Source organism: Mercenaria mercenaria, chromosome 17 (assembly GCF_021730395.1).
Source record: "Mercenaria mercenaria strain notata chromosome 17, MADL_Memer_1, whole genome shotgun sequence".
NCBI classification, from domain to species: domain Eukaryota; kingdom Metazoa; phylum Mollusca; class Bivalvia; order Venerida; family Veneridae; genus Mercenaria; species Mercenaria mercenaria.
In genome coordinates, this window is record NC_069377.1 from 62,109,434 (window position 1) to 62,135,830 (window position 26,397).

General features: G+C 35.2%; 1 protein-coding gene and 1 long non-coding RNA gene across 2 annotated transcripts; both read right to left on the reverse strand.

The window, feature by feature from the left end:
• Positions 1 to 10,580: 10,580 nt before the first annotated feature.
• Positions 10,581 to 16,569, reverse strand: LOC123537408 (hsp70-binding protein 1-like). The gene is made up of 5 exons (XM_053527872.1): positions 16,492 to 16,569; positions 14,521 to 14,857; positions 13,796 to 13,951; positions 12,913 to 13,121; positions 10,581 to 11,769 (listed from the first exon to the last, which is right to left on the reverse strand). Exons 1-5 carry the CDS (start codon positions 16,567 to 16,569, stop codon positions 11,689 to 11,691), a joined length of 861 nt encoding a protein of 286 aa, XP_053383847.1. The 3' UTR covers positions 10,581 to 11,688.
• A 1,113-nt stretch (positions 16,570 to 17,682) lies between these two features.
• LOC123537612 (uncharacterized) lies at positions 17,683 to 25,247 on the reverse strand. Its single transcript, XR_008368095.1, has 4 exons — positions 25,136 to 25,247; positions 22,685 to 22,708; positions 19,068 to 19,186; positions 17,683 to 18,575 (listed from the first exon to the last, which is right to left on the reverse strand). It is a non-coding gene; the product is annotated as an uncharacterized LOC123537612 (long non-coding RNA).
• Positions 25,248 to 26,397: the final 1,150 nt, after the last annotated feature.

The window sequence follows — 26,397 nt, forward strand, 5'->3', positions numbered from 1 at the left end:
TGGACTTGCCTGTGCATCAACATCTCCCATTGGGTTTGTTTTTGTATGTAACCTGGTTTCTCTGGAACAACTTCTGGGAATGGATTGAAACTTCACACACTTTTTCACCATGATAAACTGACTTGCACTGCACAAGTTCAATAACTCTATTTTGCGTTTATACAAAATTATGCCCCTTTTCGACTCAGGTTTTTTTTATCTAAGCTGATATCCTAGTACCCACTACTGGGAATGAACACTTCAGACACTTCAATGTGATGATCTGACATACATTGCACAGATTCCATAACCCTACTTTACATTTTTACAATATTATGCCCCTTTTTATCTTAGCAATTTTTGTACCCCCCGACAATAAAGTTGTAAGGGGGGGTATACTGGTTTCAGGTTGTCTGTCTGTCTGTCTGTCTGTCCGTCTGTCTGTCCGTAGACGCAATCTTGTGCGCACCATCTCTCCTTATTCCCTTGACAGAATTTAATGAAACTTCACACAAGTGATCAGTACCAACAGTAGTTGTGCATGGGGCATGTTAGGTTCTTTTAGAAAAAAAATTTGCGGAGTTATGGGACTTTGTTTTTTTTGTTACTATACTATATACATAGACACAATCTTGTGCACACCATCTCTCCTCATCCCCTTGACACAATTTAATGAAACTTCACACAAGTGATCAGTACCAACAGTAGTTGTGCATGGGGCATGTTAGGTTCTTTTAGAAAAAAAATTTGCAGAGTTATGGGACTTTTTTTTTTTGTTACTATACTATATACATAGACACAATCTTGTGCGCACCATCTCGCCTCATCCCCTTGACACAATTTAATGAAACTTCACACAAGTGATCAGTAACAACAGTAGTTGTGCATGGGGCATGTTAGGTTCTTTTAGAAAAAAAAATTGCAGAGTTATGGGACTTTGTTTTTTTGTTACTATACTATATACATAGACACAATCTTGTGCGCACCATCTCTCCTCATCCCCTTGACACAATTTAATGAAACTTCACACAAGTGATCAGTACCAACAGTAGTTGTGCATGGGGCATGTTAGGTTCTTTTAGAAAAAAATTTGTAGAGTTATGGGACTTTGTTTTTTTGTTACTATACTATATACATAGACACAATCTTGTGCACACCATCTCTCCTTATCCCCTTGACACAATTTAAGATAGATGAAACATGTTGTGCAGGCAATCTTAGATGTAGAGTATGGACTTTGTTTTTTGTTACTATACAGATACTAGAACAATCTGTGCGCAATCTCGCTCACCCTTGGCACAATTAATGAATTCACACAGTGTCAGTAACGTGTTGGCATGGGCTGTTAGTCTTAAAAAAAATTGCAGAGTTATGGGACTTTGTTTTTTCTATACTATATACATAACACATCTGTGCCACTCCATCCTGAAATTAATGAATTCCACAGTGACTGTACCACATATTGCATGGCAGTAGTTCTTTAGAAAAATTGTGAGTATGGACTGTTTTGTCTTACTATATACATAGACACAATCTGTGCACCCATCTCTCTTACCCTGACACAATTTAAACTCACAATGATCAAACACAGTAGTTTCATGGCATGTTAGTCTCACAAAAATGCAGGTTATGGACTTGTTTCTTTAATCTTACATACGCGCATATCACTGTGCGGCTTACCAACCTTTACACATTATGAACTTACCAATGATCAGTACCAACCTAGTTGTGCATGGTGCATGTTACATTCTTTTAGATAAATATTCTGCATAGTTATGGGACTTTTTTTTTTTGTTACTATACTTATACATACAGTCTATATACATACAGTCCACATAATTATGCAGTCTTGTGTGTGTCAGATTGCAATGTACTGTGTCAGTGCATGAGGGGGGTACATTCATCACCTTTAGTGATAGCTCTAGTTGGTTAAGTTTTTGTATGTAAGCTGGTATCTGTACTTACAATGGGAATGGATTGAAACTTAGCACACTTTTTCACTGTGATGATCTGATATGCATTGCACAGGTTTTTACAAAACTGTACCCCTTTTTTTGACTTTTTTATTCTTTTAATTGACAAGGCTGTTGAATAGTCGGGCGTTGCAATCCTCTTTGACAGCTGTTATTTGAAAGCTCAACACATAGTGTTTATTATTGCAGTTAGACATCTTGAAATGAGAGATACTCTTATATAGTATTAATTACTTGCATCCATTTAAGGTTTATATATATGTTTTCAAACTGTTGTATGAATTGTTACATGAAATCGAAGGCTGAGCGTGTAACTATTATATCTTGTTCTTTATTTATATACAGTTATGACTATAGTTTCATGCTCAGTCCTTGAAATACATTTATTGTGGTATCTTTAATAGATGATCACAATGTATAACCTTATACTCGAAATCAAGGTGTATTTTTCAGTGTATCTTTTGTAAAACAAAATGAAACCTTACATTCCTTTCATCACCAGATTTGTTAACTTTCATTAGAAGAAGTTGCATTTAATATAACTATATTGTAGAAGTTTGTTTTAATTAATTTGAAAAAACTATAGAGGTAAAATGTCTAGCCTAAAAACATTTTAACAGGATGTAGTCAGAGTTATACTCATTGAGTGTTTCAGTTAAATAAAACAGGCTTGACTGCGCTAATGTTATTTTTTGATTCTAATATGCCTTGTATATAGAATAGTAGACTGAATTTGGTAGCACTAGTTACTGTTTGCTACAAGTAGATCAATGTCATTGGTGGAGACAAGTTTTTCAGTTTATGGGGATTCTGAATTACTAAAGGGTCAGGAGGCATGGCTCCTAGAAAATATTTTTCAGGTGTAAGTCAAACAGTGCAGTCTGACATATATTTCAGCAGAAATATTAGATACAGTTTTAAGTTTGAAATTTGTAAAATTTCAAAACCAGCACATGGATCAAAAAGGAAACTTACTTTTGACTGTTGTGTCCCTTCAAATACTACTGATATGATTCAAAGGAGGTGGGCCTAACTTTTTAGCTCACCTGAGCACAAAGTGCTCAAAGGTGAGCTTTAGTGATCGCCCTGTGTCCGTCGTCCGTCCGTCGTCAACAATTTGACTGTTAACACTCTAGAGGTCACATTTTTGGCACAATCTTAATGAAACTTGGTCAGAATGTTACCCTCAATAAAATCTTGGACGAGTTCGATATTGGGTCATCTGGGATCAAAAACTAGTTCATCAGGTCAAATCAAAGGAAAAGCTTGTTAACACTCTAGAGGTCACATTTTTGGCCCAATCTTAATGAAACTTGGTCAGAATGTTACCCTCAATAAAATCTTGGACAAGTTCGATATTGGGTCATCTGGGGTCAAAAACTAGGTCACCAGGTCAAATCAAAGGAAAAGCTTGTTAACACTCTAGAGGTCACAATTTTGGCCCAATCTTAATGAAACTTGACCAGAATGTTAATCTTGATGATCTTAAGGTCCAGTTTGAATCTGGGTCATGTAGGATCAAAAACTAGGTCACCAGGTCAAATCAAAGGAAAAGCTAGTTTAAACTGTAGAGGCCACATTTATGACCATATCATAATGCAGCTTGGTCAGAATGTTAATCTTGATGATCTTAAGGTCAAGTGTGAATCTGGGTCTGGTGGGGTCAAAAACTAGGTCACTAGGTAAGATCAAAGGAAAAGCTTGTTAACACTGTAGAGGCCATATTTATGACTGTATCTTCATGAAACTTAGTCAGAATGTTAAACTTGATGATCTTTAGGGCAAGTTTGAATCTGGGTCATGTCGGGTCAAAAACTAGGTCACCAGGTCAAATCAAAGGAAAAGCTAGTTAACACTTTAGAGGCCACATTTATGACCATATCTTAATGAAACTTTGTCAGAATGTTAATCTTGATGATCTTTAATTCAAGTTTAAATCTGGGTCAGTTGGGGTCAAAAACTAGGTCGCTAGGTCATATCAAAGGAAAACCTTGTTAACACTCTAGAGGCCACTTTTATGACTGTATATTCATGAAACTTAGTCAGAATGTTAAACTTGATGATCTTTAGGTCAAGTTCGAATCTGGGTCATATCGGGTCAAAAACTAGGTCATGGGGTCAAATCAAAGGAATGGCTAGTTAACACTTTAGAGGCCACATTTATGACCATATCTTAATGAAACTTTGTCAGAATGTTAATCTTAATGATCTTTAGGTCTGTAGGTCAGGTGAGCGATACAGGGCCTTCATGGCCCTCTTGTTTTTTAAAATGACCGAGTTTTCAATTTTAGGCTATCAAAAATGAAAGCTTTTTGGGTGTGCGACCTCCTTGATTTAATGATACTTAGTATGTATTATTCTATACCTATTTTATCTATCCAGTCGCAAACGTTCATTTGCAACACATGACCGTACAATATATTATGGTATTTGGATGCACGTGCATACAAAAACCCTGTACTTTCTGTATTTGGACGCACACGCATACAAAAAATCCTGTATTTTCTGTATTTGGATGGTTCAACAGTCCCACGTTAAACATACGATAAAGCCCGAAACGCGTGAAAATGTTTCCGAATGTAAATCAGATGAAGTAGGCGCTTTATGTACAGAGTTTGATTATGCGTCTTGAAATCTGGATTTAATTTGAGTTTTTTTCAAGGGATAACAATGCTATCTGATTTAGATATTAAAACGTTCGTTAACAATGAAAAACTTAAAAATACAGTAAAAAGGATCATCAGATGTTGGAATATTTGAAAAGTTGCTAAAAGAAGCTGTTCCGAATGAAACCTAGAAATTGGTATCAGCTTTGACTGTCTGAATAGCTAACTCAGCAGTTTTTATTTAACAGTTAAGAAACAAAATGGAAAAGATTATGAATGGCAGCGGACGGGCGGTCAGCATCCAAAACATGTCTGCTCTATAATTCAGTTTTCGTCGGAGCTTTACCAAACTTGCTGGCAATGTTTGCAGGCATTACATCTCGGCCAATTTCGATAACCAGCCAAATTGTACCAGGCACTCTTTGATTATAGTCTTTGAATTACTCGAAAAACAGGGAATTTAGCCTTGTCCGTTATTTAAGTCGAACAGTTTTCATCCGATCTTCACCAAACTTGCTGACAATGTTTGTGGGCATTACACCTCGGCCAATTTCGATAACCAGCCAAATTGTACCAGGCACTCTTTGGTTATAGTCCTTGAATTACTCAAAAAACGGGGAATTACTCTCGAAAAACAGGGAATTTAGCCTTGTCCGCTCTGTTAAGTCGAACAGTTTTCATCCGATCTTCACCAAACTTGCTGACAATGTTTGTGGGCAGATATCTCAGCCAAGTATTATTACCACCCAAATCGCCAAATGGCTGTTGTAGGGAGGTTGCACCATATACTTTTTTAATGATGATACGCAGAAAAAACATTCAATGAATTACGTATGAAGTGAAATAAATATAGGATAAAAAGGTTATTTAAGGTCCAACATTGTTCTGTATAATATATATTTACACTCATACCAAGCTGGGAAGAAACTAGAAAAGGCAGGAAGGCAATATTCAGTGAAATATTCTTAATTTAAACTATTATTATAGTAAGATAAAATAGATATAGAATAAAAAGGTTATTTAACATTTTACTGTACAATGTTAAATAACCTATTATTATTGAACATTAACATGATTTGTCATATTACACTCATATTTCATCAATAATCAAGAATCTCTGTCCATCAGTTTTGTAAAAGTTAACAAGAAGTTGAAATTATGGTTGTGGATTTTTGTAACGCAATCAAGTTTAGAATCTGTCATTGCAGGTATTGCATTCTCAAACTTTATCCAAATTACAGAATCCTAACCCTTCAGAAAATAAAGTGATTTAAGATCAAAACAGTCCGAACAAAAATATTGTGGACTTAAGTTGTTCAAACTAGATGATGGTTAGATAATAGTTGCATCATAAAAGATATGCATTATATTAGAGAGAACAGAAAGTATTACTGTTGCAAGTATAGATTGTACTGGTCGTAGTAATAAAAAAAAACTATTACAGTATTCATATTTGAATAAGAGTGTGTGTTTGCTTCAGTAAATTTTTCATTCATTCATTTAGTAAGTTTCTTTTCTATCACTCAGAGAATTTTTAATAGAATTTTGTGCTTTTTATACTAATTAAACATTACCAGTATCTGGTAAATTTGCAAGTATTTTGTACTGTTTACCTGGATTTGATGTGGACATTTTTTCTTGAATATTTTATTGAGATAATTTCAGGTCAGTTTACTAATAAAGAACACATGGAATTATAATAAAATACACAATACAAAAAAACTATGTATGAAAAGTTCAAAATGACTTCCAGGTGTTAAATAAATATAGGGTCTTTGTAACATGATTTTGTTCTAGAGCCATTTGAAATTATGAACATTAAATGGGTGTTTTATTTTGACAAAAAGATTATAGAAATGCATTACATTTACGAATGAGTAGCACATAGATTTGGTAGACATTTAGTCTAAGTTTTGGAATTTTAAGACGAAAAGTGATGTTTATAATTACTGAGGAATTGTTCAATTTTATAGGTCTGAAATTTCATAGTTTTAACCAAAATTTTTATAGTGTGAGGATATGAATAAGTGGTTTTCAGTTTTTGAAAGTAAAATGAATGAAAAATATTCCCTCCCAAATATTGATCATTTCACAGTACGCATGTTACTAATGTTCAGTTTTTGAAGGAACTAGTGGTGCACTTGGTCTTAGTTTTGTATACGATGTCATCAATTTATGATTGTACTTTGTACAATTGAAAATATAGGGCAATTGAAAGAAATCTGATTGAGACATGAATTTTGTACTTTGAAGCCTATTGAGACATGAATTTGGTACTGTGAAGCCTATTGAGACATGAATTTGGTACTGTGAAGCCTATTGAGACATGAATTTGGTACTGTGAAGCCTATTGAAACATGAATTTGGTACTATGAAGCCTATTGAGACATGAATTTGGTACTATGAAGCCTATTGAGACATGAATTTGGTACTTTGAAGCCTATTGAGACATGAATTTGGTACTGTGAAGCCTATTGAGATATGAATTTGGTACTGTGAATCCTACCGAGACATGAATTTGGTACTATGAAGCCTATTAAGAACATTGATTGATGAGGGAATTATGAATAATAGTTACTGCATTGTAAGTTGTAGAGTACATACTATTTAGACACCAACAATTGTGATACATTGATAGTTCTATCTACTTTCATGTGACATTAATTTTGCCTTTAGTAGGTCACAATCATAAATGGATTTTAAAGACTTCACAATTTGTAACTCATATGCTGCTCGGTATTCACCATTGTTTTGAATTCACATTTCAGTCTGTTTATGAATATAAGCAAGATAAAACCATCCCAGATATCACCCTTGATCTGTTTGTGAATATTAGCAAAAGTAAAACCATCCCAGATATTACCCTTGATCTGTTTGTGAATATAAGCAAGATAAAACCATCCCAGATATTACCCTTGATCTGTTTGTGAATACTAGCAAAAGTAAAACCATCACGGAAATCATTACCCACAATCTGTGAATATAAGGGAATATTAAGCAGTCAGGAATATTAACCTGCCTATGATTGTAACACCAAGTTGTTATGTTAATTAAGAGACTTTATGTAGTTGTCCTACACAAGGGAACATTTCTGTCTAGGTGGTGCTTTCATTTTTTATTACTTCATTGTGTTGCTATTTTTATGCTCCACTTTGTAGAAGGAGGGGTATATTGTTTTGTTGATGTCGGTCAGTCTGTCTGTCAGTCGGTCTTTAGACCAGTCGGTTTTCGGATAATTCCAGAACGCTTGGGCCTAGGATCATGAAAGTTGATAGGAAGGTTGGTCATGACCAGCAGATGACCCCTATTGATTTTGAGATCAATAGGTCTATGGTCAAGGTCACAGTGAATCGGAACAGTTAAATGGTTTCCGTACAATACCTTGAGAACACTTGGGCCTAGGATCACGAAAGCTGATAGGGAGGTTGGTCATGACCAGCAGATGACCCTATTGATTTTGAGATTAGTAGGTCAAGGTCACAGTGACCCAGAACAGCTAAACCGTTTCCAGACAATAACTTTAGAACACCTGGGCCTAGGATCACACAACTTAATAGGGAGGTTTATCATGACCAGCAGATGACCTCTGTTGATTTTGAGATCTGTAGGTTAAAGGTCAAGGCCACATTGACCTGGAACAGTTAAACTGTTTCCTGATGATAACTTGAGAACACTTGGGCCTAGGATAGCGAATCTTAATAGGGAGGTTGATCATGACCAGCAGATGACCCCAGTTGATTTTGAGGTCAGTAGGTCAAAGGTCAAGGTCACAGTGACCAAATAATTTCTAATCCTTGTGCAGTTACTGAATTATGCATCAAGGGGTCATATCGTGTTCTACAACCTCTTGTATTGCATTATTGTAAAACATTCCATGTTTTATTTAACAGTTTTTCTGTCACATGTTAATTTTATACATTATTATCAGTGCGTAATTTCACAATAAATTTTTATATTTACAAAAAGAACCAGACTTTATCCTTTATTCACTAAACCCCATTGTATATGGCTGCTCATTGTTTTGTGACAGAAGTTTGTCCAAATTCTGCGAATGCTTAGCCTTACATTTCAAGATTTTTTTTTCAAACAACCCCAAATCATTGAGAGAAAGGATGTCACATGAAAATATAACAGTATATAAAACATGTATATAACTCTACGAAACAACTGTCAGTAAACTGATATATACATTGAATTCCAGAAGAGGACTGCATACAGGGGCCACAATTTCAGACAGTTCAATACCTTTAAAAAACACCATTTTCAAAGAACTGTTACATATCTTTGTTTTGATGCATTTGCAATAATGTCCCAATGCTGAAATTTCACAGAACTAGGTGGAACTTAGTTTTCACAAATCTAGGTCACCAGGAACTTAAGTTTCCAGTAAGTGTATTTTTATTTCTTTACAAATGGTATTCATTTTCAGACAGTACAGCAGAACATGTAATGGTCAGGTTGTTTGTTTATCGGCAGAACATGTAATGGTCAGGTTGTTTGTTTATCAAGTATTTCTGTGTTTAGATGATAAACTCGTAAACCTTAAAGTATATCTGATTTCACAAAACTTTGTTGAATAGTTCAGTTACCAAGCCTAGTTATGCATCATTATGCATATGACTGGTATTGTAGAATGTAGAACAAAAGCCCAATCGGACAAAATTTGACCCATGCAGACAAATCTTCCTTTAAATTTTGTTGAATAAAAACTTTAGAACTAAATGAAAAAAAATGCCTGCTCCTAATGAGAGCAATGAAACAGAAAGAAACAAATTTTAGCTTGAATATCGTGTGATGACATCTTGAACACATTGATACTTTGGTCATTGAGTCAACTTTCATATGTCAGAAATGCACCGTTTTGTAATATATGTCCATTTTTAAATATTTAGATGTTAGACATTCAGTACAGTAATTGGCATATTTAACCAACATCCAGCAACAGACGAGAATTACTGATAATGTATGATGTTACCAGCATTGGCGAGTGCCCAGCTTGTGGTAGAGGACAAATGGCGACTGCCCAGCTTGTGGTAGAGGACACTTGGTGACTGCCCAGCTTGAGGTAGAGGACACTTGGCAACTGCCCTCCTTGTGGTAGAGGACACTTGGTCCTCAAGCTGGGCACTTGCCAAGTGTCCTCTCCCTCAAGCTGGGCAGTCACCAAGTGACCTCCAACTCAAGCTGGGCACTCGACAAGTGTCCTCTACTACAAGCTGGGCACTCGCCAAGTGTCCTCTACCTCAAGCTGGGCAGTCGCCAAGTGTCCTCTACCACAAGCTGGGCACTCGCCAAGTGTCCTCTACCACAAGCTGGGCAGTCGCCAAGTGTCCTCTACCACAAGCTGGGCAGACGCCAAGTGTCCTCTTCCACAAGCTGGGCAGTCACCAAGTGTCCTCTACCACAAGCCGGGCAATCGCCAAGTGTCCTCTTCCACAAGCCGGGCAGTCGCCAAGTGTCCTCTACCACAAGCCGGGCAGTCGCCAAGTGTCCTCTACATCAAGCTGGGCAGTCGCCAAGTGTCCTCTACCCCAAGCTGGGCAGTCGCCAAGTGTCCTCTACCACAAGCAGGGCAGTCGCCAAGTGTCCTCTACCACAAGCTGGGCAGTCGCCAAGTGTCCTCTACCACAAGCTGGGCAGTCGCCAAGTGTCCTCTACCACAAGCTGGACACTCGCCAAGTGTTCTCTACCACAAGCTGGGCAGTCGCCAAGTGTCCTCTACCTCATGCTGGGCAGTCGCCAAGTGTCCTCTACCTCAAGCTGGGCAGTTGTCAAGTGTCCTCTACCTCAAGCTGGGCAGTCGCCAAGTGTCCTCTACCACAAGCAGGGCAGTCGCCAAGTGTCGTCTTCCTCAAGCTGGGCACTCGCCAAGTGTCCTCTACCTCAAGCTGGGCAGTCGCCAAGTGTCCTCTACCACAAGCTGGGCAGTCGCCAAGTGACCTCTACCTCAAGCTGGGCAGTTGCCAAGTGACCTCTACTTCAAGCTGGACAGTCACCATGTGACCTAAACTGTGTCAGTATGACTTGTTATTCAACAAAACAAACAAACATCAGGGTTTATTATAGCAAGAAGGTAGAAATTAAAGTAAATACATTTAGTCTTTTTGGGCACTGTATTCTATAACTAGTATAGATACAGTAGTTTATTTTACATCATTAACAGCAAAGCAGTTATCAAGTAAACAAACATTTTATCAAAATACACATGCATGTGTGCACAGTAAAGCTAAAACATTACTTCTCTTACTGTAGTATATAGATTTAACAAACAGAGGAACTGCAATATCAATACCTATATGTCTAGTAAGTCTCTATATACAATAAGTGTCTGTTAAAAATCTGTCATAGATTTTATCAGATCATCACTTGTTACCAGCAAACCTACACATTTAGAACGTACAACTGTATTGTATGGTTATATTGTTCTTTATCATGACACCTCAAATGCTTATTGTTATAAAGAAGGTAATCCTACCTGTACGAGTATGAAGTTACACTCCCTTTAATTACTCCATTTTCATGTAATTTAAAAAAACATTAAAAAACCCAATCCATAATTTCACAGTTTTTTACATCATCAGAATACAACAAACCGAAGACTAGTCAAAGCTACTGCAAAGCTCTACAAATTGTGTTTTAGCAAAAAATCATTTCAGCTCAGAAGCAAAGGAATGAGTTGTCCAATGAATAATGTAACTTGGGGAGTTAAATATATATCTGTTCATACAAAGTTTACATGTATATTGACCAGTTTTACGTTACTGTGCATAACTTCTTCTGGCACAGAATATCAGTACAGAATAGACATTAGAATTGTTGTGTAAACAATGAACTAACTGAAGCAGTTTGGATCTTTTTAAATTTTATCTGAGCTCTTAATTACTCTCACAACAACTGAACATATTATCCAGTGCATTCAAATGCAACACTTTGGCAGAAAGTGATTTTTAAAAGAAATAACTCAATTTTTGGAACATAAAGGTGACTAATATTTTCTACAGTTACACTCAGTCCAACATTTTGAAAAAATCTGCAAATGGTTGTTACTTCTTGAGTGCACAGAAATAGATTGAACTTGAGGCCCTTTAATAACTGTCTTAAAATGCCTAAATACTGAATAAACTATAGTATCATCTGACAACATCTTGTTCCGAACTGTCTTGTGATGTCTTTAATAACTTCAGCAATTCTACAGTGTATTCATACTCCTCCTGCAAGTAGAAATATTGTTTCATACTTTAGTGTAAAGATAATCATATTTAAGATTAATTCTCAAAGAAGTATTTGTGACAAACACAAAATTATTTGGATAACTAGAGCTGCTTTTGAGAAAAGCGCATGTCTCCCACAACTGCCTAATCATCTGAATAGTAAGTCTGTCTTTATATACTGTTTACTCATAGGAAATATACCTTCGATAGTTTTGGAGTAAATTTTGGAGTAAGCGGCCTACCCATAAGTTTTGAAGTAAGCAGCCTATCGGTAATTCAAGGGCCATAATTCCGAAGTGCCTGGGCCGATTTGTCTAGTTATCCAACTTGGCCGAGGACTTATTGGCAAACACATTTTGTTCAAGTTTGGTAAAGATCGGGTCAGAAATGTTCGACTTAAAGTGCGAACAAGATTTCTGACAGACGGATGGACACACACACAGACAGGAGTAAATCAATATGTCTCCCACCACACACTGGTGTGGGAGACATAATTAAATGAACTAAACATAAACACAATGTACATATATCAGCAGCGATGGTGTTAAAATACTAGGGGTATATCCCTGTCATAGAATGGCATCATGTTACTTGTTGACAATGCAAGATAAATTAAACTTTCATATCACCTTTGGGTTAGTGGTGACCAGGGGATAACTATGAAATCTCATCAAGAAACTCTAGATGAAAGATATATACCGTAATCTTTTAGGGGTGGGGAGAGATGAAGGGATAAATAAGTACAATATTTAACACACTGAAATTTTTTTCTTGTTTACATTGGCATTTAAAATGTGTGTCCTGTCAACCTGCAAGTCTGTAAAGCAGTAATTCAGTAGTAAGTTATAGGTTCAGTACAAGACATATTTTATGCATATTTATAAATAACTCAATGGTCATAACTCTTGTTCAATAAATCCCAAATAAATCACTAGAGGCCAAACTTCACATGCTGAACAGTACTCCTGTGATGTTTGATGACTATAGGTCAAATACTATTTGAGATATACACAACACAATTCAGACTGAACCACAGCAAATGTAAGTGCACCTGAATATCCCTTTAGCATTAGTCAAGTTGAACATAAAACTGCATGTAAAAGTAAAATGATTCTACATTCCAGGAAAGTTTGCAATATTTACCTGAAACTCATCCTTTCCTTTCATATCTTGTTCTTTTTGTTGTAACAAGGAAAGCAGATTTAACTCTGGCCGTGAACACTGCTGTAAACTTCGAGGATGGCCTCTTACTATAGACAGTAGCGCAGATAACAAATGTTCATGAAAACTGCTATGCTCTTCACTGAGATGTCCTACAAGTTGATCTATCATTCCTATATCACAAACAATATCTGAAAACACAAAGTATCTGTATGTTAAAACAAAATAGTTTTGAAGCTGAAGTCAAAACATGTGAACAATTAATCTGGTATTTCTTTAAACTAATAAACATCATGTAAATTATCTTTGGAGTGCTTCCATAACATTACATAATAAAATGCCAATTGTGATCAAAGCTATGAAAATCAACTATTTAAAAGAATCCCATTACAGGCAAAAGTTATACAAATCAATGAAGTTTTTGTGTGCGTATTTTCACAACTGGTCTGACAGCATAAAACATATGGAATGTATCAGTGTAAAAATAGTTTTGTTGAAACTGTGTAGAATCAGATAGTACTGGTTTGTACTCAACATGAGACTGGTGTCTTTTAGAGTTCTCAGATATCTTCATATACATTTTGTACTTCCAAAGTTTTAATATGTAATCTATAAAATGGTACAGTATGGCTATAGAGCATATCTTTATAGTATTGGTTTCACTGGAAACTAGGACATCTACTAAATGTCAATACCTGTCATTTTCCATACATCAAAGGGTTCTCTGAGATATATATTCAACATTCTGTATCTAAAGTTCTCAGGATATGTAGGAAAAGCTTTTTTAATGATTTTTATAAGACAACAGAACATAAAGCAGAATTTCAAGTACCGGGTACTTTTTTTTTCCCGGAAATGTGCTTACCTTTACATTTATTGTTATCACTGCAGATTGAACTCAACATGAAAGCTGACTTTATTTTCAATTTATCAATATCAGTTTGCATGGCACGCATGATTACAGAAAATCCATCATGTGATAAAAACCCGTCTAGACCTTCTTCACAATCTCGTATCAAACCTGTAAAACAATCGAATATTTCTGTATTAAGTTTCCAGTAGTTCAAACAGCTTGATAAAGAAGTAATTTTTCAGTTATTTTCAAAAATTTATGTCAATCTAATACACTTCTGTAAATGGTAAAAGCAGTAATTTAAAAAAAAAATTTTTCGCATCAACAGAATGGCGAACTTTTTCTTTGAAGTGACACTGACAAAAAGTGTTGCGTAGACATTTTCCCTGACTTGTTTGAAATTGAAAACTTGTATAGACAGATTTTAAGCATACATTATTTGTAAACTACTGTCATGACCATAGATTTTCGATTTGAAAAGTGCAAAAACTTCATTTTTTAATTTTTTACTGTTTATGGAAAACTCTGTCTGAATGGAAACCTTGTCAGTTGGAAACCTGGACCCAAGGTTACAACATTGAATTAAAGATCAGTTTGAAAACTCCAGCATGCGACTGGTTGCTTCTTGATAATGGTACAATGAAAAAGCTTTATTCTGAGACTAAATTCCATCCTCAGATTTACAATCTTGGACCTAGATCAAAGTAAAATAATTTTAGAAATGAGAAACAGCTTACAGGATACAGCATATAGAGCTTTCACTTTCACAGTGGAGTTGTTATCTGTGTCCAGCATATGAAGTATGGTAGGTAGAAGGTCATGCTGTAAGACGGCTGCCTGACAGTACGGGTTATTTTGTACGAGAGATGCAATCACATCCAGGCACGACCGTCGTATCTCGGGTTCTTCCGATTCCAGACATTGTGTGAAGATCCTAAAACCACCAATCTTGTGGAAATCTGAATATATATGATAGGACAGTAAAACATATACGAAAATACATAAACTAAAAATATCACTGTAAGAAACTACAAAATGGGTAAAATTTGAATAAAAACCAATGAAAAGACAAGGCTAGCGTGAAAAAATGTTTGTTTGACATGTACATGTAAAATCAAAATATCTTACACTTGTGAACAGCTGATTTTACATTTTCGCTCAAAAGAATTTTGCATCTAATCTCCACTTGTCTTTCAAACATCTTACATTTCCTCTCATGGCATACTACTTGTGAAAATTAAAATCTTTCAATGGAAAGATATTATGATTAAATTATGGACAATGCTAACCCTGTCTAAAATTATTTGTTTTTGTTCCTATTTTGTCAATTTAGTTCCAAATTTTGAATCAACAATTATACCAAAAGTGCAAGTTTTCAAGACATTTGAAGCAGCTTGCAATTTGTGAAGGGTTATAGGTTTTCTTGTTGCAATGACAGATATGAATACCTTCTACAAAAATGAAATGACAAACTGGCATTTAATTCTGCACCTTTAATTGCTTTTTGATTGGCTGGAGGCTGGAAAAATGGCCCTTATAGCAAAATTTTCTTTTGACACACCAGTCTTTTCATAGGCTTTAAAGAAAAACTCGACTTAATAATACATTTTTGTTTTGTTTCACTTTGATTTTAAAGTACTGTTAAACACATACTGATAAAGATGGACTGAAAATTACAGCTAATTATACAAAACTGTTTCAATAAAAATATACCCATGCCTTTCCCAAAGTAGAGGCTGTTTGATAGTTTGTGTTGCCATATCAACACAGTTCATATTAAGAACAAATCTATACAAGAGCTGTCAGTGGACAGCGCGCTCGACTATTCTCAGTGCTTGATAGTATAATATAAGCAATGAGTAAAACTCTAACATTACAATAAGCATATTCTAAGTCGAAAAGGGGCCATAATTCAGACAAAATGCTTGTTAGAGTTGCCTCCTCCTTTTTACAGACTGGGGTCATGATGGTAAACAAATATGCTAAATATGAAAGCAATATCTCAATGGACTTTGAAAATATTTGGGGTGGTATGCAAACTTTAACATTTATTCTAAGTTGAAAAGGGGCCATAATTCAGTCAAAATGCTTGATAGAGTTGCCTCCTCCTTTTTACAGACTGGGGTCATGATGGTAAACAAGTATGCAAAATATGAAAGCAATATCTCAATGGACTTTGAAAATGTTTGGGGTGGTACGCAAACTTTAACAGGGACTGCGTTTTAGGTGGAGTTGAGCGATAACTTCGCTTTAAGATATTTCACTTAGCCCTTCCCGCCCAGAAAAACGAAGTTCAAGTCGCCCTAAAACTGGATGAAAGGAAAGCATAATTGGCAATAAAGTGCGCCGAGATTATACATCTCGGTTATGTAAAGTCTGTAAACACAAAACGCAATACACAGGATGTCACCGGTAGGCAAGCGCAAAATGTGTCCATGACAACAAAAGATAATCACTCGATTTCAGATTGACGCCGCAGGATAAGCTGCTAATTGTTTGCATTTAATGTGATTGCAGTAAACGATAATTAATGAATGAAAGAGTAATAATTAAAGTTGACCGAATCGGAGATCAGAGAGCCCGAAAACTTCATAAAACAGCGATAATTAACTGCCGAATTACAAACCTAATTACGTGTCAGTTGGCGTGTGGCGTGATTGACATCTGTCAGTAGCTAATTTACATACGAGGCTCCGTCTATGTCATACTTCCGTTTGTGGCGGCGAACAACAGTGAAATTGAAATTCACCGAGATTTTGATTGACAAAGCAGAACTCGAGACGCATATCGCAGATCGAGCCGACGCACGAGACACTTTTTTGTGGGGTTCAAATTCGAGTTTCTCTTGATTTTCGCAGGTCAAAACACGGAACCTCGGGTCAACCGAATGCCCTCGGTACTTTATAAGATGTCTTATCTAGTAATTCATGGTTTCGGATGAAAATCGTTTCGAAATTTTTATTGCCATCACGATGTAGACTACCCGTTACTCCTGATGTTTATTTTTCAAGCGTGATCTGCTTACTAATCATTTTAATCTTCATTTCTCTTTCATTAAAAACATATATATAAGTTAAATATAAGGCCCTTGACAAACTATTAAATTTGTTGTTTGATAAAAATAGCAGACAACTCTTTTAGTACATTTTGAAATGTGTTAAAGGGAGGTAATACATTTAACCAATTTTTAGACTTTTTATGTCAAAATAGGTAGTTTTAAAAAATATTGCCCCTGATTTTTAGTCTTTTATCTACTGATCAATACAAATAACATTTCATTGTAAGTTTGAAAGTTTTTTAAACTCTGTAGTTTGTCAAATTGAAGGAACTACATATAAAATTTCTAAACTCAAAATGCTCACATTAGCGAAAAAGCTGCTCTAGGAAGGAAGAAATCCAAGAAATATTAAGTACTGGTTATATGTGGAAAGATTTGTTGTGTCAAGTTGTCAAAAATCTTTCAGTAAAACAGTGCAAATATGTACTGTATTGTTGAAACATTGCACCATTTTTATTTAAGTCATAGCAAGATAATACTACAAATGGAACTGAATAAACATTATAATTGTTATTTAATGCATGTAAGCAATGTCCTGTCTCACGTTTGCAAAACTTCTCCCTATTTCCCCAGGAGGGAGAAGTCACTTCTCCCTAATTTTCCAGGCTAAGGTAGTCCCTGTTTAACATTTGTTCTTAGTCGAAAAGGGGCCATAATTCAGTCAAAATGCTTGATAGAGTTGCCTCCTACTTTTTACAGACTGGCATACATGTCATACGTCCCGGATTGTCCGGGATTGTCCCGGAAATCACATACTCGTCCCGGTGTCCCGGACAGTGTTGAAATGTCCCGGAAAATTAAAGATACAGAAAAACAAAAATAACCCCCAACAGGACAACAATCATGCATCATTATGTGGATTGTACAAGTACTTAGAAGGCCACTTTTCAAAACTGTCTAATCACCAGAGAACCACATTGTCATTAAACTATGGCAAACTTAGACACGATAACTTTCAATCAACTTTTGATTAACATGACAGAATGTTATATTTTTACACTTACATTCTTTCTGGAATGATAACACACCTTGTAAATAATTTCTAAAGTTGCTATTTTCATAAGTCCATGTTTTAGTCTGCAACAATGTTATTGAGCAGAGTATTAATGCATGAAATAATAAATACAGATAACGAAGTAAGGCAATGCATTTCAAATGGAAATAACAGTGTCGTACTAAAACAGCTATATTAAACATAATTTGATTTATTTAAGTTCTTTGTTGGAACTGACTGATGTAAGCCTTCATTTATGATGTAATGTATGAATAATATAAGTATGTTTTTCATTTTAAGCAATAATTTTTCTAAAGAATATGGATAAATTCTCTATTATCGGATAGATTAAACACCATGCATTCTATTCTTTCCTAATGTCTACTTGTTGTGTTTTTGGTTGAATCCTTATATTCACAGCCTGTTTTCCAGATAGATATTTGGCATCATCGGTACTGTCTGCTTGTTAAATTATCCAAAAATTGGAGAATTATATTCCTTATTGTCCGCTAGTGCAAATTTCGTTACCTTGGAGTTACAACTAGATTGTCCGATTACTGAAATCTTAGGATATTTTTTTTTTTGTTATAGCCTGCGGTCAAAGTAGAGATTTTTGTTCCTTATTGCCATTTTTTTTTTTGGTAATCATTTCTATAGTCTGCTTGTCGGATTATCAAAACCTTGTATTTCTTTGTCATCATTGCCATTACTTTTTACCAGTCCTTCTTTGTCGGTTTTGTCTGAAAGATAAAAATAAATTTTGTTTAAAGCAACTGATTTACATACATTTGTATTTTTGAAAACGTTTTAGAAGTGTTCTTGTACCTACTACTTCTAGCAACTGTAAAAGCTGCTGGTGTTATTTTCAATTTATTTTAAAAGAGCACCAGCAAACAAAGATCACAACTTGGCTGTCCAGAGAGGTAGTTCTTAAAGACTGTAGAACAGAAATTGTAGAACAGAAATCTATGTGAACTGAAAACTACATGTTTCGAGGGTGTACACATTATATTGCCAGATGATTTGAAAAAAAACTGAATTCGATTCAGTCATCTAAAATTTAGCAAATACTTTTAAGTATTAAATAAAGCAGTGTGTTAATTCATGGATTTGTAACTGAAATGGAATTAGAAATGTCGCTCTTCACCATTTTACAGTGACATAAATGTACAATTTATGTAAGAACACTGTTTTATAGTGTTTTCTCCAATAAAAGCATGTAAATATCTCACTTTTGCTGTCGAAGGAGTCTGTTGTTGAAGAGTCCGAAGTTTCAGAACCGTCTGCCTTGTCGTCTGCTTCGTTCCCGCCCACTGTCGCTTTGTCCTCTGATGTCGCGTCCACTCGCCTCCTACAACAGTGTATCAAGTAAGGCTGTTTACAACGAAGCTACTCTGTATTCAAAATTATATGTTTTAAAAGGGAAAATCTATCTTAACATTTTGTAAATCTTAGATCAGTCTCTCTGACAACTTTGTTCATGTGTATTTCCGTACAAAGCATTAATCTGGAAAATGTTCACATTATTATTAATGTTCACATTATTATTAATGGCTCTTAGACCTGCGTTTTTGTAATCGTCAAGAAATATTTTTATTATTATTATTATTATTATTGTAATTATTATTATATATTATATGTATATAAATGCAACACTTATATAGAGCTCTTCGTGTATATACATGTTCTAAAGTACAAGGACAAACACACTCTTATATGTACAAATATAACACGACAAATACATATATTGAATGATATGAGCTATACATTTTATGAGTGTATTTTTTAATATACCATATACATAAACATGTCGGATGAATTACATTAGCATATCCGACTTTAGGTCGTTAATTTACTAAGTTGTAATTCATATGCCTACGTCATTACCCCTTTGATAACATTCATGTCATAAATTTATTTATTTTATAATATTATATGATATAATAACACAGTGACTCTTGGTCGTGTCAACATGTGATTTATGAAATATTTCTTTCGTAATTCAGAAATCTGAACAGTATTGCAAAGTCATCATCTTCGAGGGCTGTCAAAACCAACACTTGAAAAATTGTCTGCATAATTAAATCAATATATATTAACAAATTTAAGGACTTTGACATAAACTGTAACAAGGATTATACTCTTGATAAATATAACAATTTGATTTATCTATTTGGGTTTTACGGAGCTGCAACACAGTACAGATTATAAGGCACCAAACTGCACTGAAAATTGGATAAAAATTATGAGGCATGGAAACAAAACTGTTACATCGATTCTTTTCCAGACACAACATTTGGAAATGGAATTTTCCTAAAATTGCTGAGAAATGGTATCTATCTCAAAGTTATGTATTAATCTATCAGGCGCAGTTGTGAAGTTACATTACTCAATACTATTTTCAACATATTTTGCATCGTATTGAACATGTTCAGAGAATTTTGGACTGCGATTTTTAATAACTGGAAGCCACTTTTGCTAATCATATGAATTGGGATGAGTAAGATCATGTATATCTTCAGACAAGGACCAGTACCAGACAGTCACATGTATAAACATGTGTATAGCGAAATTTAAAGACGTATTTTATTAACACAAAGTCATGGTATATGTAATTTTGATGGTGAAATGCTGTGCCGAGTACTCTTCGTAATACGGTTGTTTTATATACATACAAAACTCTGGTAAACTTAATATGGACTTTTTGAACACCCCTTATGTTTGGGAGAAAATATATTTTATTTCTGACCCAGTATTTATATTATATTGCATTTTAGTATGATAACCGATGCTAATGCATGCACATGTATAATTAATTTCTACCGGGACATCATTTACAATGTAAATCTAATGATCGAATTAGCATTTTTTTTTTTTTGGCATTTTGTAAAATACAAAACCTGCGTCATTGGCAATAGGCCTTAAAAGTGTGAATATAATTATGTTTGACGTATTAGCTTTACAAAAATCGTACTCTCTTGTTACTATTTAAGTTTCATGTATTACTGATATGGCTTTGGTCCCATTTTGTACCAGTAAATTGGTTATATATTATCACCAGTACTGACTTGCTCTCCGCATGTAACTGACGCCTTCTAAACATAAATAAGAGGTGGAGGACGAATGTCTTCAGAATAATTGTCTCTTGTTAAATTGCCATAGAAAACATTTGCCTCGTCCGGAGGTCGAACTCTATTCATTGGCGTGTGCCCCGTATTTTAATAACGGTAACCAGGATCCTCGAATACCCTTCATTCCTACGAAAATCATATTCAACTGATCAATCCTCGGTCATCTACTTTACGCCTTAATGTTGATCATTTATTTTGAACATCAATTTTGATTCATGTTCCATAAAACAATTATATTCAAGCGTGAAAAGTAACGATTAAACATTTTACGCGAATATATTACATGACGCTAATTTTGTTTTGTAATGTCTGACCAAACACACTTTTAAGTATTACACATTCATACCGTGTAGTTCTACATATATATGTATAGTATTGTTGTATGCACACAAACATATTTATTCTGTGTAACACATTTCCAAATACGAAACTGGGACATAATATATATTCTCTAGCTTGTTTGTGCATTTTCATTACGCCCCCTTACCAATAAAGCATGTACACTATCGTTCTCGTCTCCGGATCCGTTACATTCGGTACTTCCAATGACAGAAACGTTACATTCGGTACTTGAAATGACAGAAATGTTTTACTCAGTACTTTCAATGACTGGACTGGAGTAAAAGTAATTCTTACAATTTCTGATTTATCTCTAGACTGATCCATAGCATTGAAATTCGCGAGAACAAATCAAAACCTGTTAGTACTAATTGTTCAAAAACAGTGTATGAAACTTAATTATATTTTATCAGTGTGTACGTGAGTTGTTACACTTTGGGCAGTGTTTACTGCTGTGTTAGTGTTTATAACATTTTATTGATGGGAACAGGTTTATAACAAGAAAGTTGAGACAGATCAACTTCACGTACGCTGATACTCCCAATACTGCTTCGATGTTAATTTTTTAACACTATTAATAAATTCTTGACCAAAATAAAACAGTTTTATTACATGCTTTTCTGTGAGTCACTGAAATATTAGAGTGATATATATCTGGTATTTTCACAGTGAAAAGTATCAAATATATTTTTCACTAGTTAGAAACTATGAAATTGGTAAATTTAGTCAAAACACGAAATGAAAAAAAAAACTTTTTTGTTTTACATGGAAGATCAAAATATATTTCACTCATGGACACCAAATCTTGCATTTTTACTCGTGGCTATTCCACTCATGAAAATATATTGCATCTGATGTCCACTCGTGAAAGATATTTCAATCTTACACTGAAACAAAGAACTATCATCTTAGTAATGTACATTAAGAATATTACTGCTTAAGAAATGATATATCTCAACAGCGATTTGTCCTTGGAATAAAACCATTTTATGGATTTCAAACGCGAAAGCGTTAAATAACAGTAATAGGCTTCTTTAATAGGCTGCACCCTAGGATATGAACGACAAAAAATATTTCATTTTGAAATAATAAGTGTGTGAGATATTATATCTATTCTAACACGACACCAAGATCCACCAAATATTTGCCATTTTTATAACGCATTTTCATTTTCAGCGTGCCGTTATGACGCCTATGACGTATTTATTGTAATAACTGTGACGTACAGTGACTTTGTTGCATAATATCGTCTCAGTTTCGGTCTTTTTTGTTTAATAGAGAAACAAATGAGGTCGTGTTAGAATATATAATGAAATACAGACACGGAACATTCTAGAACACAGAAACAGTATATAACACTACTTTTGAAATATACACACATGTATTTATAAGCCTTGGCATCGCTGAAAAATAAAAGAAAATCACTGGCTTAAATTGCTAACAAATAATAAAGGTGTAAGAGTTGTTTAGCTGCTTGGCTATTTGTAGTGTTGTAGGGTGCACGTATACGATTATGCATGAACTTGAAAAACTCTAAGTGGACATAGGAAGGCCGGTGCGCCATTCTAATTGCCAAATGCTGAATGTCAAATACTGGCTGTAAAAACGATAAATGTTATTGTTCGTTGAGAAATGCGAATATATTAGTGTATAAATGCATCCTTAAAATAGGCAATGTCCTTTGCTACATAATTTTGTAAACTATTAAAAACTTTTTTCTAAACATTTTAGGAGTAAACAGATTCGATCCAACTAATGAATGTTCTTATTACCGGTAGAACATGATACTGTTTCAAGTCAGACTGGTAGAACATTATGTAAGTTACATTCATAAGGTTAAGAGCTAGAAATCATTAATTCATAAATTCAAAGAAATTAGCATTTATCATTTAGCAATAAGCATTATAATAATATAGTTATTTGACATTTGCCATTTAGCATTAAGTATTTGGCATAAAGCATTTGGTAGTAGCCTACCGGGTAGCATTTAGCATTAAGTAATTTACATTTAACATTAAATTATTGGCATTTAGCACTATGTAATTGGCATTTAGCATTAACTATTGGCATCTGGCAATTAGCATAGCGCACAAGCCTTCTGTAAAGGACGTTTATATTTACGCGTGCTCTTGTAAACTCGTGTATGAAAGTGCACATCCATATATGCGTGCACCTACACGCTAGTATTTACGCATGCACTTATAAAAATGTATACGTGAATGTATTCAATATTATTAACGTGTGCACGCACAATATTTCCACGTATATTTTGAAATGTGTATTTACATTTAAATATGAATCTATACCCGAGTATGTATCATTATGCGTACATGCATACATACATATCAACTTAGACTATGATGTACCCTATTGCACAGTATACAGTTACAATTGTCATACAGCCTAACCATTCTCGTTCGAATCGAAATAGGCTACGATGCTCAGTGCCGCATACAGGTAACAGGTAACGAAATACTTTCCGCTGAATGGTAGCAGTCGTAGACATATTAATTCTAATAAGTACACACTTGATTTCCAATGTGTTCACATTTTGTAATAAGATAGAATAACATTTAAGGATATCTGGAGATTTTCTCCAATTCAGTACCTAGAAAATAAGAGGATTTAGAAAGACAAGCTAATGCCTAGTTCACATTTGGCCTGCGATGCGTCTGCGGAGCCCGTAGACTGCCCGTATCCTCTTTACCACGCGGAGACAGGAGGCGGCAGTGCGATTTTCGTACGGATTCACGGGCTCCGCAGTCTCTATGATTTTGTTTAGCGAAAAGATATACAAATTTGAATAGATCGTTAGCCCGTAAACATGTTGCAGGTGGCATTGCACAATCCCCGCACGGGCATCGTTAGGAGGCTGCCCGCTGATCATGCAGCCAACGCACGATTTTCCGTGGGCACCCCAAAAGAAATCGCACCCGTCGGACCTTCGCATGGCCCTCGCACAGCTGCCGCAAGGTTGCCACTCGCTGCCCGTGCAGTACCCGTGAAATCACAATATTGAGTAATCATCGCGCGGCAATCCTGCAGCGACCGCACCATTGTCGTGCGGCGGCCCCTTGATATGGGCAAAACATTTTTCAGCTGCTTATTTGTATTAGCCATCTGCAGCATGTTTTCTTTATTGAAAGGATAATTCCACTAAGACTCAGGGCGGCATACCTGCGGTTGCAGTTGAGGCAGATCAGGAAAAGTTTATACACTGCAGACTAGGATGCTCAAAAACGTCACGGCTGCTGCACCGTCACCGTATCTTCTCCGCGCAGCCTCTGCCCGGAAGCCGTTCGGGCGTCGTAACATTTCCGTGTTCACGAAGCTTGTGGAGACTGCACGGCAACTGTACTGAAATTGCACGATTTCCGTATAATCTCCGCGCTGCGTCCGTGCGGATTTCATTAGGCCTGTACAAAAAATGTCACGATGCCCGTTTATAATGTGAACACATACTGTAGCCATCTACGATGCCCAAAAACCGCAAGACAAATCGTAGACTAACTTATCGCATGGCGCCCGGGTCAAATGTGAATTAGGCATAAAGGACGGACAATAGGGACATGTTAAGTCTACTTTATTTATTTTTGGTCAATATACAGTTGGGTACCTATAAAACGTCTATAACAGCACAGGTCCAAACTGTTGAAAATACAATGTAAATTGTAAATCTTGCTAAAGATGTAATTGTGAAAATTTAATGCAAATTTTGTGATGTATAGCAATTTATCTAGAGGACCAGCAATGTATCTCTATATATATTTTGTAAGAAGTAATTCATGTAATATTACATTTGTATGTCACACGGGTCGAAATTTCATTACCTGACGTCATCTTTGTTCAGAGTCGCAATAAAGGAAGCGCTGTTTTCCGCAAGAATATTCAACCCGTGGATGTCATCTTCCTTTGTTTCTCTAGGGCCTGTTGCCGAGCGACCTGAAAAAATAGTTATTTTTATATTTTTTTCACAAATGCTTAGATGACAATAGAGTGTAACCAGTCATACTTTGAGAAGTCAATGCTATCTGTGTGCGTCTATACGCGATATAAACCAAAATAGCATTTACGTTTTAACAGTAATCATACACGTACATGGACAAAACAAGTTTTTTTTTCATCTTGTAATTTTTTTTTTTTTTGCAGATGTAATATTAGCAAACAAACACTTTATTGTTTGTGTTGGACCTTTGACCTTTCTATTTCACCAAAACGTTTGTAAACATAAAAATAACATCCCACAAGAATACCATCAAAAGCACAGTTTTATTAAAATATCTAATCAAACTTAATTAAACCATTTTTCAGAAAGTCAAATTTCAAATCGACCATAACCAAGTCTCTACTGTATGTTCAATATCTTTGTCAGTTTGTAAAAGATAACTATTTGTGCAATCAATAATTAGTATTCTGGTTTAAAAGAGGGTCATGATGACCCTGGATCGCTCACCTGAATAATATGAGCTACATGTATCAAACGTCAAACTGATGATAAAATATTAAGAAAGTCAGTAGGTCACATTCATGGTCAATGAAATTCAGTTTTACGATTTGTGTGCAAAACTGTGTATGTCATCAAAATTTCAAGGCTGTATCTTAAAAAAAACAACAAGGAAGTAGGTCAGTAGGTCAAGGTCACAGTCAAGTGACATCATATTACTTGGGGTCATCAGGTAATTATAATTAAATAGTCTTGGAAATAGGATCAGATGATTTTTTCAGTATTTTTCCTATATAACTAGCATAACAAGTGAATGAAGTATTGCCATGCAATACAAAGTCCCCTTCTGGAAGGCACCTAATTTTCTCTACTACAGTATAACATAATGAACTGCTATCTGTCAATGATGTATAAACAATATTGTACTATATATACAATATGTTATAACAACACACTTGGATTAAAATGTGCATGTATATAAACCCACGGTTGTTTTCATACTGAATTGTTTTGGCCGATTATAAAAAAGTTATCATATACGTTATTTATAGTAACAACAAAGGGAAATGAACCCTTAAAAAAAAACCATCTATATAAGTCAACAAAAAATTATTTATCAGGTGGAGATAGGTCAAAATACACCTAAAA